Source organism: Lingula anatina, chromosome 9, assembly GCF_051362555.1.
Source record: "Lingula anatina isolate TDL-2025a chromosome 9, LinAna3.0, whole genome shotgun sequence".
NCBI classification, from domain to species: Eukaryota; Metazoa; Brachiopoda; class Lingulata; order Lingulida; family Lingulidae; genus Lingula; species Lingula anatina.
Genome location: NC_141775.1, coordinates 18,665,762 through 18,682,066, shown reverse-complemented (window position 1 = coordinate 18,682,066; position 16,305 = coordinate 18,665,762). Strand labels below are relative to the sequence as shown.

Sequence of the window (16,305 nt, the reverse complement as noted above, 5' to 3'; positions counted from 1 at the left end):
AGAGAGGGAGAGAGAGAGAGGGAGAGAGAGAGAGAGAGGGAGGGAGAGAGAGAGAGAAAAAAAGAAAGTTTCGACTGGAATCTCTTGAAGCGATTCAACAGTTATTTTGTTTTATAAAATGTTTATCACATTTTTTCCAGCTGCTCCAGTGAAGAAGAGGACAGGTGATTGTAATGCTCTCTCTCTCACTCCCCACCTTCTCTCTCTCTCTCTCTCTCTCTCTCTCTCTCTGTGTGTGTGTGTGTGTGTGTGTTTGTATGTGCGTGTGTGCATTAGTTTGTGTTTTAACCCAAAGTGTACATGAACTGAATGATAGTGATTCACATAAACACCCAGTTACATAAAAATATGCCTAAATGCATGTATACAGATGGTTGTGCCACAGGATCTACAGTGTATATCAGCATGTGTTCAGTCCTTGTTATGTGGAAACATGTATAGAACTACTAAGAACCATGCCTGGTTTAACATGATGTGGGTCCCGACAGCAGATCGAAACTTGAATGGAAAATATAGGTAGACAACATTGGTAGTGCCGGTAAAGGGGAAGGTTATCAGGTTTGGCGCAGGAACAGAGCGCCACGTTTGCGTCTATCATGACGAATGCAGAAAGAAAATCTATAATAATAATAATAATAATAATAATAATAGAAGACCAACGGGGAATTTAAGACCAGAAATACAATATTATATAAATGTATTGTTTATATTAATCTGTTCCTTCACAGATTCCTTCAACCACAATACAAAGTATCTAAGGAAGGATTTCATGAAACATTAACTTACAAAGCACCATCACAATTTATAGGAAGACAAATACTTTTAAATATGCATACATATACGAGGTAAATTTTTGCCACAAAAGCCAACCTAATGCCAGCAGATAGTGTCAAATAGTATAATCAAGAAAATTACCAAAAGACATTGCTTAATATTCACCGAAAAATGATATTTGAACAGATTTTGCTGCTAGCTTTCTCTGCTGTATATGAAGAGTGTAGATAATTAGGTCAGATACTGTCAAGTAGGTTAAATTTATGACCGAAAAGTTAAAGCAATGAGTAGTTTAAAGCTATTTTATGGTTGATGGAGTGATTTATTTTTTTGGTGAAGCGTGGATTCCCAATAATGCATATAAACCACTGCTACTAGTAGCTTGTATGACTCAAATAAATTCCACAGTCCAAAGGTTTTAAATTGGCTTATTGTCGTGAAATTCACAGGAGTGCAGGAGTGAACAATCTTACTAAAATACAGGTGGAGTTTTAAAATCAGCTTGATCGAACCATTTTTACAAAAGTTATATGTATATATATATTTCTTTTTTCAGCACATATGCAACACTGATACCACATTTCAAGGCAATCTGAAAAGCCTATTGTCTTACAACTCATCAATCAATCAATCTCACTGAAATACTGAAATACAGATCCAGTTTGAAAAAAAAAGTTATGGTGAAGTTATGCCCTTTTTTTTTTTTTTTTTTTTTTATTTGACAGGAGTGTTTTCTGCCTCAGAGTTAAGTCTTAGGCATGTTAACAGTCTCATTTTTTTAAACTAATTAGATATGCACAAGTGTTCCTTTGATATTTTCTCCATCTTAAAAATATTGTTAGTTGATTACATAAAAATGGTGGTAAACCTGTTATTGTATATTGTGTAGTAAAGTGTTAAAAACGGAAATAAACTCATATCATAGCAGTTTGTCAGATTCAATCATTTACCTTCAGAATCTCAGAATGCAGCAATGGACATTTAATATTGATATTTTCCCTATGTCAACAATTTTCTTAGATGATCTTTTAAAAATGACAGTAAAATAATTATTTTGTTTTATGTAAAAAGATGTTGAAAATGGAAATAAACTCATTTCATCACAGTTTACATTTTGGCATTTTCAAGGTGTGACTCTGAACTTCCATTTTCTGAATATTCATGTACTTTTATTTTATTATTTAAAATTGATGGTCAGTATGCTGTTAAGCATTATGTAATTTTGTATCAAAAATTAAGTGGGCACTGCCCCCATAGTGACCATTAAAGGAAAACCATGTCACTTACTCTTCTCAAACTTACAGAAAGGTAACATAGGACTAAAATACAGCTACAATTGAAAAACCTGTCAACTTTTCTGGAAATTATATAGTTTATTGTTAAAATTAAAATGTTGTGAATTATTATTTTCTGATTTCTGTCTGTGTATTGGACAGCTTTGCTGCCTTGTTTTTATTTTTGGATCTGGTTGAATATCGGGGCATAGCAGCTAAATATCCGATAGACTGTAGACCCTCCCAGTGATCATTAAAGTCTATTATAATGTTTCTTAGAGCCTATCATAATTTCTTTAACATGTGTATAAGAGCCTATTATAATGTCGCTCACACATTTGTAAGAGCCTATCATAATGCCGCTAATATATTTGTAAGAGCCTATCATAACGCCACAAGCATATGTTTGTTGGAGCCTATCATAATGTCGCTAACATGCGAATTATGTATTCTTAATTTCAGGTGCGCTGTTTGGATATTTATTTATGCATTCTCGAGAGATAAGGAGGTCCTTCCATTTTGATGATGATTGTGACTGTAGGTGGCTTTAATGTTAAAATTATGCTTAAACAGTCCCTGGAAAAGGCGCTTTGCTGAAAGCGTGGGTGTTTTATATCTACATGTGTAATTTTAGTTGATCGTTATAAATGCATTTGAGCCTAATTTAAGAATTAAAAAAAAGATCAACACAGGGATTATGATGAATATTTATTGTTTTAGTAGAACGCATAAATGATTGATCTGGAATTGAATGGAGAGAGAATTTATTCAAAAGATTCATATTTCTACCAAAAAAATATTTTTGCATCCTCAATTTGCATTTGAGGAAACATTTCTACTTTCGGAGGATTTGATTGCTGACAGGAAATACTGCACTTAACCAATCCCACTGGTGTTCTCAATACTGGTGCTATCCTTTTAAATAGTTTTTCTAAACAGCAAGATGGCTATCATAATATATATATATTCATAATATTTCATACTGTACATTTTCCTTGTTTTTCAGCAATTCATCATGATGACGATCTTGAGTCAGCAAATCACGGGTCTACAAGTACAACATTGACACCCGCATGAAACCAATGACTGTATTTGTTACTAGTAACAATAAATGATATCGCAATGATTTGTGAAGCTTTGTTTTGACCTGAATTTTGTTAAAAATGAGAGAAAGAAGCAAACTATTCATCACCTGGTCCATAACTGAACTGAGTACACGTGTCCAATATGATTGACCGAAAAGTACTGAATTTGAAACTATACCCTAACTTTGTTTAACTTACTTACAGTGTGACATAATGCCAAAACATATTAAACAGCCTCTTCAAGAACCCCGACATGTGTTTATAGTTTTATTTTACAAATTGAGCACTTTTTTGTTACAAGATGATGCTGCTTTTCTTGATGTTCATCCTCTAGATCGTCATCACTTGCTGATCCTTGGAATAAGTGCCCCCCCCCCCTTCGTCATCACCATTATTTCCTAGTAGTACACTGTATTCACAACAGCGTAAGTGACCTATGTTGTCGCTACACACACACACACACACACACACACACAAAACACACACACAGTGCTTTTCGGCTGTCAGATGGACACATAAAAGAGTGTGTGTGTGTGTACTGTGTGTGTGTGTGTGTTTGTGTGTACTGTGTGTGTGTGTGTGTGTTTGTGTGTTCTGTGTGTGTTCTGTGTGTGTGTGTGTGTGTGTGTGTGTTTGTGTGTACTGTGTGTGTGTACTGTGTGTGTGTGTGTGTGTACTGTGTGTGTGTACTGTGTGTGTGTTTGTGTGTACTGTGTGTGTGTGTGTGTTTGTGTGTACTGTGTGTGTGTACTGTGTGTGTGTGTATGTGTGTGTGTGTACTGTGTGTGTGTTTGTGTGTACTGTGTGTGTGTACTGTGTGTGTGTACTGTGTGTGTGTGTGTGTGTGTGTAATATTAGTAAGTAACAGTCACCAGTGAATAAGAAGCGGTGATTTGTTGTGTTGATTTTTTGAGTAAGGCCATCATATGTACAGGTGTTAGTAAGACGTGTATATAATGCAGTAAATTGTGTAACTTTTGTATGAAAGCGGTAGAATCTATTAAACAGCTTATTTTTGAATGTAAATTACTCCTATCTTATGAGGGGTACTGTTAACCATTATTTTTATCAAATTCAGAATGGAGTTTCTCATTAGTAACAGAGCTAGAGTAATGGGAATTATCGGCATCTACTTTATTAAAATAATATTGATTGTGAAATACTGCGTTAACTCATGTCCCAAAAGGTCTTCAAATCTATTTTTTGCGCAGCCAGAACATATTCGGAGAAAAGTTAATCAATATAATCACAATGATGGATTGGATTCTGAGATGATTTTGGATTCGGGACGGTAAAAAATAAACATTATATTTGATGGTATATAAGATCATGCGACTTCTATTATGAATTTGAAAAAGGTTTATAGTTCTTCATAATCAAATGCTTGGAGACTGTGTATAACATCGTTCTCTCATTTTGAACTGTCTATACATATCCCCTTAATTACCACCTGTCCTGTCTGAACCAGAAAACATAAACAAGAACGCACAAGACAAGTGTCTGTGTGTGTACGCAACACGTACATGATGATCACCTAACACTTCCATACCACCGTTTGTTTCTAGCCACATGTATAGGCTACTTCAGTCTTATTTATTTAACCTTTTAAATGTTAAGTGTAAGTGAATGTCTCGTGTCCTCTTAATATCCGCAGTATTCATTATAAAAATATAAATATCCAAATAATATGTATGATAAATGTTTCAGTTGAATGTGCTTATATAAGATTTAACACAGCAGACCCTGTCTTATCCCCCCCCAATTGTACGAGCCCTCAGTATTATCGACTTTAGACTCCTGCCAGCCAGTGTACCTCACACGTACCTGTTATCTTATGTACTAACCTGACCTGATAAATAATGCTCTGTTCACAGTTTAATAACGATAGGTCTCAATGCTACTGATAGAACGGGGAGTAGGCCGTTAAAAGGTCACTCAGGGATGCAGAATATCGCGTACTGGTATGCTCTTTGTTTGAGAACTGGACGTGAGAAATAATTCAACATGGGTTCCAAGACAAAAACACTGGTTGCTGTCCTCCTCACTGCGACTGCCGTCTACATCGCCACCCTCTACGTGGATGATTTTGATCCCGGTGAGCATGAACGGTCTTTGCAGGTCCTTATCTAAGTCTGATGTACATGTTCATATAGTCTACTGTACTCTACACGGTTGAAATGGGCCTGATATTTGTAATCTGTGTGTGCGTAAACGATTAATGACTTTAGTTAGACCAACTTAGTTTGGTGATGCTGAAAAAACTAAAGTCGATCATATTTTGTGCACCACTCTCTCTCTCTCTCTCTCTCTCTCTGCACTAAATAACGTAAACACAACCAGAAAACACATATTTATAACCGCAAAAAGGAGTGCTAACGCATGAATTTCGTACCATTTCTTTCCTTGCCTTCAAAATCATAAACACAATCTACTTCGTCTGCCCAAGATAAAGCCACATGAAACTTTGCCTTTACACATGAATTAAAAAAAAATACCAGTGCTTTATTAAATTTCCAGATTTATAACAGAAATCAAAATGATAATAGGCTGATATAAGCATATCGGTTTTATCACAGCCATGGTGAGAGGCAAGAGAGTGCTCATTACCGGGGCGTCCTCTGGAATTGGAGAACAGGTGGCGTATCATTTCGCCAAGATGGGAGCAAACATTGTTTTGACGGCGCGCAGAGAAAACCTCCTAAAAAAGGTCAGTTACCGGTAATAAATTAAGACACGTGAGGGAAGGTCAACCTTCAAATAACAGCTTTGAACTTCGTATCTTAGAAAATATGCTTTATTAACGATTTTGCATTGCATTTTGTATTGTTCCAATACTGAATCTTTGAATCTAATGCTTTTAGCGCTTTGCCTCCATTTCTTTCGAATAAACATTGTTTAAAAAATTAACGGTTTTATTTTCCTTTACAAAAGCTGCTCTGTAATTTACTTATTGGTATTGCAATTTGAACAGTTGAGTGTCTGTTGCATTTTTGCCATAATAACGGCTTCAGGTCATCGCAGAGTGTAACAAGTTATCTCCGGCACCTGAGTCTAACCATGTGTACACAGTAGCTGATCTGAGAGACATGGAGGAGACAGCTAGAGTTATCAAGGTACACAGTACACACACACACACACACACACACACACACACATTGAGCTGGGAGACATGGAAGAGACAGCTAGGGTTATCAAGGTACACAGTACACATGTAATAGGGTGAAACATTACGAAAGCATTCCCGCCTGTAAAATATTGTTGTATGGTGAAACCAATTGTGTTAGAGGTGACTATACAGTGGGTCCCTCTAGTGTAAAAAAAGTGAGTAGTTCTAAAAGGTTGGAGAGTGTGTACTCCATGCGGAGTTCTAACATGTTTATTGGCACACGTGTTTTCCATGTTAGAGAGGGAAATCCATGCGGAGTTGTGATACACACACGTGGAAGTAATGTAAAACTGTGAAATAATAATAAAAAAAAATTGAACCAGCAAGTTTTATTACTTTATCTACAACACTGCCCTTTTGGCGGTCACGTGTGCTTTGTTAGTCACGTGAGCGGGAAATATAAATTACCCGCTCAACAGTATTCTTGAGTTATTTTTACTCACACTGTCACGTTGGCATGTATGTATGTACAGGAATAAAGAAGCTGATTCTTCTGAGATTCAGTCGATGTTTGTTGTGATACTCGGTTACAAATGGCGCAGTCGACAGGATTCAGCTTTTCCTGTTTTCAACGATATTGACGATCTTTTGAACTTTACGGAGATCTTGGGTAGATAGCAAACAAACGGTGACTGTACTTCTCAGTTGAACAATAGCACATTCCATCCACCGTATGGGAGGGAACGGATTTTCAACCAGTCACACCCTTCTACAAGGTGAGATCTCAAAGTAATCGTCAATTTATCATCGTAACGACTGATAGTTACCTGTACGTAAAGATACACAAAGTGCTTATTAGGCTTCGTTAGAGAGACATTTGTGTCGATCGTCTTGAGTGAGCCTTGCTCGTTGCGATTGGTCTCCGGATTGGACTTTGTCCCGGGGATAGCACTGTGATTGCCATCGGGACAGGTGAGGACGTATTCGGCTTTGATGTGTCTGCTGTGTTTGTTGCCAGGACCGTAGTGTTGGAGAGAGCTGGGCTCAGAATCTCGAAAGGATCGCTATGTTGCGCACGCGCTATAGCATAGCTAGCGTGCGCTATTTGCTAGTGCGATTGCACCCACCTGATATCTCGAAGCCTTAGCAAACGCAACGCAATAAATGCCTGTCCGGAAGTACAATTATAGTCTCGAACACACGCATACATACGCCTAGCGGTTCTTTTTTGTTTTGAGGGACGATAGTAAATCGCACGTGAAATGGAGAAACACAGCAGGGAGCGTTATAAAACCGATGAGCTCGCGGTGTTGGTGGAGGAGGTCTCGTGTAGACCTACAGTATTTAGCCCCTTCACCAACACCGTGACTCTAAAGTCCAAAGAAAAACAATGGGCTGAAGTTGCCGAAAAGTAAGTTGAATAATTATGATTAACAGTCCTTTTCTGTTAATCGTAGTCTGTTTTGCCATGTTAAAATTATATCCATTATATTTAATTATTGCTTATTGATGATTTAGTTTGGTATGTTGTTGTAGTTATTCAATAAAAGTAATTGTAATTGCTCTCTATTAACACATCTTGACATGGTCATGCACAGTATGATGAAGCAATAAAGTGGTGATTCTTATATATTTTTTTTATCAAAATTATGAATGCTTTCCTTTTAGAGTTAACAGTGTTTCACATATAAAGAGGAGTTTCCGAGAGGTCAGGAAAAAATGGCATGACCTCACGTCTCGCACTAAGCGCAAAGAGGCCAAACGCCGTGCAGCAATGCGGCAGACAGGTGGTGGTGTGGGGCCCAGTCCACTGTCAGAGTGGAAGAAGAAGGTGTTATTTTGTTATTTATTTAAAAAAAATGAATTTGTATATTAAATTGCACAATGGCTAACTTCGTTTTATATTTAATTGCTTTAAGAACATCAAGATGATATTAAGTAGAGTAATTAACTTAGACTGACTCTGTGAATATGAATACGTCGACACTGAGTTTCACAGACATGCCCTATTGGAATGTCCAATCACCAGGAGGCATATTTTATATATACATATATCTCTGTATGTTTATACTGATCAGGTAATAGAGATAATTGGAGAAACTGCAGTAGAGGGTATCAAAGAATTGGCTGGAAACGACAGCCAGTTGTTCATAGGTATGAAATTTAATTATAATGAAAGTGGTTTAAATGTAATGTTTGGTAATAAAGTACATGTATTTGTTCTTATGTAGATGATAGTAATGCAGAATCCACCTCCATGAATACTAGGAATGATAGTAATGCAGAATCCACCTCCATCTATACTAGGAATGATAGTAATGCAGAATCCACCTCCATGAATACTAGGAATGATAGTAATGCAGAATCCACCTCCATCTATACTAGGAATGATAGTAATGCAGAATCCACCTCCATCTATACTAGGAATGATAGTAATGCAGAATCCACCTCCATGAATACTAGGAATGATAGTAATGCAGAATCCACCTCCATCTATACTAGGAATGATAGTAATGCAGAATCCACCTCCATGAATACTAGGAATGATAGTAATGCAGAATCCACCTCCATGAATACTAGGAATGATAGTAATGCAGAATCCACCTCAATGAATACTAGGAATGATAGTAATGCAGAATCCACCTCCATGAATACTAGGAATGATAGTAATGCAGAATCCACCTCCATCTATACTAGGAATGATAGTAATGCAGAATCCACCTCCATGAATACTAGGAATGATAGTAATGCAGAATCCACCTCCATCTATACTAGGAATGATAGTAATGCAGAATCCACCTCCATGAATACTAGGAATGATAGTAATGCAGAATCCACCTCCATCTATACTAGGAATGATAGTAATGCAGAATCCACCTCCATCTATACTAGGAATGATAGTAATGCAGAATCCACCTCCATGAATACTAGGAATGATAGTAATGCAGAATCCACCTCCATCTATACTAGGAATGATAGTAATGCAGAATCCACCTCCATCTATACTAGGAATGATAGTAATGCAGAATCCACCTCCATGAATACTAGGAATGATAGTAATGCAGAATCCACCTCCATCTATACTAGGAATGATAGTAATGCAGAATCCACCTCCATGAATACTAGGAATGATAGTAATGCAGAATCCACCTCCATGAATACTAGGAATGATAGTAATGCAGAATCCACCTCAATGAATACTAGGAATGATAGTAATGCAGAATCCACCTCCATGAATACTAGGAATGATAGTAATGCAGAATCCACCTCCATCTATACTAGGAATGATAGTAATGCAGAATCCACCTCCATGAATACTAGGAATGATAGTAATGCAGAATCCACCTCCATCTATACTAGGAATGATAGTAATGCAGAATCCACCTCCATGAATACTAGGAATGATAGTAATGCAGAATCCACCTCCATCTATACTAGGAATGATAGTAATGCAGAATCCACCTCCATGAATACTAGGAATGATAGTAATGCAGAATCCACCTCCATGAATACTAGGAATGATAGTAATGCAGAATCCACCTCCATCTATACTAGGAATGATAGTAATGCAGAATCCACCTCCATGAATACTAGGAATGATAGTAATGCAGAATCCACCTCCATCTATACTAGGAATGATAGTAATGCAGAATCCACCTCCATGAATACTAGGAATGATAGTAATGCAGAATCCACCTCCATGAATACTAGGAATGATAGTAATGCAGAATCCACCTCCATCTATACTAGGAATGATAGTAATGCAGAATCCACCTCCATGAATACTAGGAATGATAGTAATGCAGAATCCACCTCCATCTATACTAGGAATGATAGTAATGCAGAATCCACCTCCATGAATACTAGGAATGATAGTAATGCAGAATCCACCTCCATGAATACTAGGAATGATAGTAATGCAGAATCCACCTCCATGAATACTAGGAATGATAGTAATGCAGAATCCACCTCCATGAATACTAGGAATGATAGTAATGCAGAATCCACCTCCATCTATACTAGGAATGATAGTAATGCAGAATCCACCTCCATCTATACTAGGAATGATAGTAATGCAGAATCCACCTCCATGAATACTAGGAATGATAGTAATGCAGAATCCACCTCCATCTATACTAGGAATGATAGTGATGCAGAATCCACCTCCATCTATACTAGGAATGATAGTAATGCAGAATCCACCTCCATCTATACTAGGAATGATAGTAATGCAGAATCCACATCCATCTATACTAGGAATGATAGTAATGCAGAATCCACCTCCATGAATACTAGGAATGATAGTAATGCAGAATCCACCTCCATGAATACTAGGAATGATAGTAATGCAGAATCCACCTCCATGAATACTAGGAATGATAGTAATGCAGAATCCACCTCCATGAATACTAAGAAAGATAGTAATGCAGAATCCACCTCCATCTATACTAGGAATGATAGTAATGCAGAATCCACCTCCATCTATACTAGGAATGATAGTAATGCAGAATCCACCTCCATCTATACTAGGAATGATAGTAATGCAGAATCCACCTCCATGAATACTAGGAATGATAGTAATGCAGAATCCACCTCCATCTATACTAGGAATGATAGTAATGCAGAATCCACCTCCATGAATACTAGGAATGATAGTAATGCAGAATCCACCTCCATCTATACTAGGAATGATAGTAATGTAGAATCCACCTCCATGAATACTAGGAATGATAGTAATGCAGAATCCACCTCCATGAATACTAGGAATGATAGTAATGCAGAATCCACCTCCATCTATACTAGGAATGATAGTAATGCAGAATCCACCTCCATCCATACTAGGAATGATAGTAATGCATAATCCACCTCCATCTATACTAGGAATGATAGTAATGCATAATCCACCTCCATCTATACTAGGAATGATAGTAATGCAGAATCCACCTCCATGAATACTAGGAATGATAGTAATGCAGAATCCACCTCCATGAATACTAGGAATGATAGTAATGCAGAATCCACCTCCATCTATACTAGGAATGATAGTAATGCAGAATCCACCTCCATGAATACTACGAATGATAGTAATGCAGAATCCACCTCCATCTATACTAGGAATGATAGTAATGCAGAATCCACCTCCATGAATACTAGGAATGATAGTAATGCAGAATCCACCTCCATGAATACTAGGAATGATAGTAATGCAGAATCCACCTCCATGAATACTAGGAATGATAGTAATGCAGAATCCACCTCCATCTATACTAGGAATGATAGTAATGCAGAATCCACCTCCATGAATACTACGAATGATAGTAATGCAGAATCCACCTCCATCTATACTAGGAATGATAGTAATGCAGAATCCACCTCCATGAATACTAGGAATGATAGTAATGCAGAATCCACCTCCATGAATACTAGGAATGATAGTAATGCAGAATCCACCTCCATCTATACTAGGAATGATAGTAATGCAGAATCCACCTCCATCTATCCTAGGAATGATAGTAATGCAGAATCCACCTCCATCTATACTAGGCATGAAGACGTGCAAGCTACAGATTCTAGTCATGAAACGGGCTTAAGAACAGGTGCTTATTGCATATATATTCTAATACATCTGTTTTAAAGTTGTAAGTAAAACAATATAAATTATCATATTGAGAGAAATATTGAAATTAAAATTAAAAGAATGCAATCTCTTAGATCCTTATACAGGGAAACACAGCCTATTACATTAAGTTGGGTTGGTACAACTCTGTGTGAGATCCTTATACCTTTACTGTGTGACTTGCCTTCTTCAACACCTAGGAGGTAATTAATCTGAGCACACATGCAAGTTCAGTACCCTGTAGCCGCTGGAGGAGGCATGTCATTCAGTTATGCAGATTACACTTTACAAGAGTAACTGTAGAGTGGGACCCATCCTTATACAGATATATTATTTGTTAACATCAGGGAAAGGTAATCATCATATGTTCATATATAGTATTGCTATTTTCTTTGTTAGCTATGAACATTCCTGCCATGTACCATTTAAAAGAAGAGGTATTTATTATATTTAATTTTAGATTTTATTAAAATATATGTATTTATTTTATGTTTTCCAATCAGTGTTAACTGCTTCTGATTACTTGCATATTTTAATGTATAATTACATCACCCATTTTAACACATGAATTTAGGACATTACATAATCACTTGATCAAAATGCATTTTGATTATTATTATTTATATCAGCTAATTTTAACATGTAAATGCCGATTTCAGCAACCGGTTCATCCAGTAGAAAGAAGAAGGTGCATACATCATCACAAGGTATATAAACATTAAAGGATGTCTTTCCGCTGTAGACGCTTAAATAGGCCTTTCTCTGAAACTTTACCTATTTGATCCTGAACCCTGAAGCATGTCTCACACGGAACCGTTGAGAAAATAAAGGTCAAGGTATAGGTTTTTAAGATCACTTAAAGAAAAAAAGCGCAGCATTTTTTTTTTCGTCTAAACTTCTCGCCATTACTCCCCTACGCGTGGAATTCTGGGACGTGCCTCAATTTGCATATGACTGAATACTACTAGCACTTTTACTACGGTATGACGAAGACCCGGATGTTAATGTAATCCAATATGGAGGGTACTCCGACTACACGTGGATTGAAAAGAGGGAGGAAAAAACTCCCCACGCCAGTGAAAAAAGAGAGAAAAAGAGAAAGGGAAAAGCAGAGAACGTTGATCTCACTGGGAAGCCAATCAACTAGATGGACTGAGCTAAAAAATGAACTAAAACTAACACACGAGCGACTTGCGAAAATTCTGTTGGACAGGTTAGTACGATCTCAAATGAATTGTAGAAAATGTCACGATACATTTTAGGCAGAGCACCCGCGTCGCACGTAGAATGTTTTGAGTATATTTATTTAGGGAAGAAGTGTGGGCAGGTTTGTATCAAAACGGCTAGATTCTCACTTTCTTACGTAATGTCCTACTTGACTCTATCTCCCCACTACAAGTAGCCTACAATCTTAGATTGTGTGCACATTAATTTTGGAGTATGTAAGCGAGGTAAACATCCATGATTTAAATTTTATTCGCCATAAACGTTTTGAATTGTTTAATGCCGGGATATAATGACTCACGCCGTCATGGTAATTTTTTAAAACCCTGCAGGTATTATGCACAGCGGACATCTACCAGTAGGCCTACCAGTACCCCCACAGCCAGCTCAAAACCACTGCCCCCAATACAGTTGAGTGACATTGAGTCAAAATCAGAGTCAGAGTAAGTGTTTGATAACTTAACAGCCATCAGGATAAATTTTTAGGCTCTGACGGTCTGGAGGACCTGCATTATTAGAAATCTTCATGTCCTCCCAATCTGATACTGGTCTGAACTAAGTAATTGATTTCCATTAGACTATGTTTTACTTGTAATTTATTTTTTTCACATAAACTTTACTTATCCAGAGCGCATGCTTTCACAAAAAATCTTGCCAGTCCTGTAATAGCTGTTTATTTCACCATCCATTATAAACCTTGCAATAGAAACAAGTGTAATGCATGTTATTATTTGACCCCATTGTCATAGATACCATTGGTCTGTGTAGATGGAGCCACCTCTGTAAGAACTCTCTCTGGTGCAATCTGAATGACTGTCACTTTTTGTTTCCAACATACTCATATAATCACCAGCTTTTCTGAAACTGTATTCAGGAAGAGTACATATTGAGTTACAATGATCAGTGAAGACTGATGACATCCATGGGTAATGGAGCCTTTAATATGATACTATTTTACAAGTTTTATAAGTCCGATGGCTGTTTTGCCATGGGACTTATACCACCAGTTAGTTTGAGCTATATCCAATAGCACGTGAAGTGTTTTACTAAAAATATTAATTTTTTTTTTTTATTTCCTTTATTCAGTGCACCCATGTCAGGTGTAGAAAGTGCTGGTAGTGGACCAGAAGCAGCTGCAAGGGAAAGCAAAGTTTCCATGTTTGATCCCAATGATATGAGGTATGTTTACCTCCTTTTTAGTTATAACTGTGAAAAAATAGTTTATTTCATTAACTTTTGTATTTGTCAAGTATTATGAAATCTGGTATGACTCCACCTGTCATTTAATACATATGTAGTATAGTTACATCCTCATTGCCAACTGGACTTTCTTTTCATTTCAGTGTTAATCTCACATATGAAGAAATTGAAGATGAATATAATGAGGATAATGATGATGATACCTATCCAAATTACAAAGCTGACATATCTTTCCAGTGCGTATATTTTTTTTACAATCTCCTCTATATGTTTTGATATAATTATAATTTTTAACTTAATACCTTTTTTTTTTTTTTTTGGGGGGGGGGGGGGATGTGTGGAGATATTTCATTAGTTTCATATCAAAATTCCAAAGTTATTACACATGCAATGTGCAAATGTACATGAATTCCCATTAATAGACTTGAAATTACTATATATACTATTTTGTGACAAAGGTATTTAAAAAAAATAAATAAAACGTATATATTTATTCCAGACACAACAATATTGAAGAGGTGATGAAACTGCCAACAGTCACTGGCACTAGTGGGCCTGATTTGATCTTAAAGTGCAATTTCAGTCTAACACTAGACTGAACCGGTCTTAAAAATTAAGGAGGGACTCTTAATTTAGTCTTAAGACTAAAAACAAACTTAAACTGCAGTGAGTAAGACTATAATTGGTCTAAATTCAACTGAAGTGGCAAAGCAATTATCTCCCCACACACATTCAGACCAAACTTGGACTTACTCTCCAGCCAGACAGGTGAAGATAACAATCAAGTAGAAGGCCATTGTGTGAGTAGCAAAGGGTGGTCTCTTGGCAAGTAAGTGCTAATTGCCTAATTGATAAGGGTGATTCAGATACTGTCTCAGATAATTTCTAAAGCAAGGAAAGATTTGGTTATGGAAGTACTAGTGCAGCATACTTTTAATGTTGTTTTGAAGGAAGTCTTCCTTTCTTTCTTTCTTTTCTCTTTCTTTGATTTTGATTTATATCTAAAGGGTGAATCAGATACTATCTCAGATAATTTCTAAAGCAGGGGAAATGTAGCATACATTTTCACAATTTTTCTTTATTAAAAGGTTTTGACATTTAGTATTTACACAAGAACTCCAACTGTACATAGCTACAGCAGAGGAGGAGTAATTCACTTTGGAAGGCTGTCAGACTTATACAGGCATTGTGAAACAGTGTGGGTCTTGTTAGATATTTTTTCCCACCTCAGAAAGAACTGGATTTCTTTTTTTCAAAAAATAAATTCCAGGGAAACAAAATGGTACCACTCAGTGATATTAGCAAACCCCTTGTAACAGCTATAGATGGTGATTTTATTTGGTTTATAAATGTTTGATAAAATGTGTTTTGATCAGAAAAATCAAAGAAAGAAAAAAGAGAGAAAAACTTCCTTCAGAGGCAAAAATCAAGAAATACATGTATATTGTTTTGCATATCAAATTCTAACATAAAATTCCTGTGGTATAATGTGGTTTTAAATAAAACTGTACATTTTTATGTTAGATTGAAGTGACTTTTCAATTGTTTGTGACAAATAAAAGGTCATGTCTAATTTTAAAATAAATGTACCTTGTTTGTTAATGCTTTCAAAACTATATTCCTAAGCTCTTATGTCAAAACATTAAAAGTATGCTGCACTAGTACTTCCACAACCAAATCTTTCCTTGCTTTAGAAATTATCTGAGACAGTATATGAATCACCCTTATCAATTAGGCAATTAGCACTTACTTGCCAAGAGACCACCCTTTGCTACTCACACAATGGCCCTCTACTTGATTGCTATCTTCACCTGTCTGGCTAGATAGTAAGTCCAAGTCTGGTCTGAATGTGTGTGGGGAGATAATTGCTTTGCCACTTCAGTTGAATTTAGACCAATTATAGTCTTACTCACTGCAGTTTAAGTTTGTTTTTAGTCTTAAGACTAAATTAAGAGTCCTTCCTTAATTTTTAAGGCCGGTTCAGTCTAGTGTTAGACTGAAATTGCACTTTAAGATCAAATCAGG

At 36.6% G+C, this 16,305-nt stretch overlaps 3 protein-coding genes and 1 long non-coding RNA gene across 7 annotated transcripts in view; 3 read left to right on the top strand and 1 right to left on the bottom strand.

Annotated features, from left to right (window-relative positions):
* Window positions 1-16,305, bottom strand: part of LOC112042630 (uncharacterized) — a 168,254-nt gene that overhangs the window by 50,357 nt on the left and 101,592 nt on the right. The gene's annotated exons all lie outside the window — the stretch shown is intronic.
* LOC106154405 (uncharacterized) lies at window positions 1,485-3,385 on the top strand. The gene is made up of 2 exons (XR_015331146.1): window positions 1,485-2,585; window positions 3,055-3,385. It is a non-coding gene; the product is annotated as an uncharacterized LOC106154405 (long non-coding RNA).
* On the top strand, window positions 4,977-8,599 carry LOC106154123 (hydroxysteroid 11-beta-dehydrogenase 1-like protein). 3 transcript variants are annotated; one of them, XM_086994792.1, is made up of 5 exons: window positions 4,996-5,228; window positions 5,710-5,840; window positions 6,145-7,650; window positions 7,908-8,070; window positions 8,318-8,599. In XM_086994792.1, exons 3-5 carry the CDS (start codon window positions 7,502-7,504, stop codon window positions 8,468-8,470), a joined length of 465 nt encoding a protein of 154 aa, XP_086850918.1. In that variant the 5' UTR covers window positions 4,996-5,228; window positions 5,710-5,840; window positions 6,145-7,501; the 3' UTR covers window positions 8,471-8,599. The 3 variants fall into 3 exon arrangements, with proteins under 3 accessions (XP_086850920.1, XP_086850918.1, XP_086850919.1); XM_086994793.1 differs by having other exon boundaries at window positions 5,651-5,840; XM_086994794.1 differs by lacking the exons at window positions 7,908-8,070; window positions 8,318-8,599 and having other exon boundaries at window positions 4,977-5,228; window positions 6,145-6,802.
* Window positions 10,984-16,199, top strand: LOC147760069 (uncharacterized). 2 transcript variants are annotated; one of them, XR_015331131.1, is made up of 5 exons: window positions 10,984-11,836; window positions 12,256-12,293; window positions 12,516-12,563; window positions 13,413-13,523; window positions 14,167-14,259. XR_015331131.1 is itself a non-coding variant. In XM_086995904.1 (5 exons), the coding sequence occupies exons 1-5, from the start codon at window positions 12,873-12,875 to the stop codon at window positions 14,877-14,879; spliced, it is 594 nt and encodes a 197-aa protein (XP_086852030.1). In that variant the 5' UTR covers window positions 12,571-12,872; the 3' UTR covers window positions 14,880-16,199. The 2 variants fall into 2 exon arrangements, 1 of the variants encoding a protein (XP_086852030.1); XM_086995904.1 differs by lacking the exons at window positions 10,984-11,836; window positions 12,256-12,293; window positions 12,516-12,563 and adding exons at window positions 12,571-13,069; window positions 14,424-14,516; window positions 14,780-16,199.

Bases quoted from the DNA above. Each gene is read 5' to 3' on its own strand.
- LOC106154123 (XM_086994792.1), top strand. From the start codon at position 7,502: ATGGAGAAACACAGCAGGGAGCGTTATAAAACCGATGAGCTCGCGGTG. The intron at 7,651-7,907 runs GTAAGTTGAATA...CTTTCCTTTTAG, and splicing joins TGGGCTGAAGTTGCCGAAAA to AGTTAACAGTGTTTCACATA. The intron at 8,071-8,317 runs GTGTTATTTTGT...TATACTGATCAG, and splicing joins TGTCAGAGTGGAAGAAGAAG to GTAATAGAGATAATTGGAGA.
- LOC147760069 (XM_086995904.1), top strand. From the start codon at position 12,873: ATGGAGGGTACTCCGACTACACGTGGATTGAAAAGAGGGAGGAAAAAA. The intron at 13,524-14,166 runs GTAAGTGTTTGA...TCCTTTATTCAG, and splicing joins GAGTCAAAATCAGAGTCAGA to TGCACCCATGTCAGGTGTAG. The intron at 14,260-14,423 runs GTATGTTTACCT...TTTTCATTTCAG, and splicing joins TTTGATCCCAATGATATGAG to TGTTAATCTCACATATGAAG.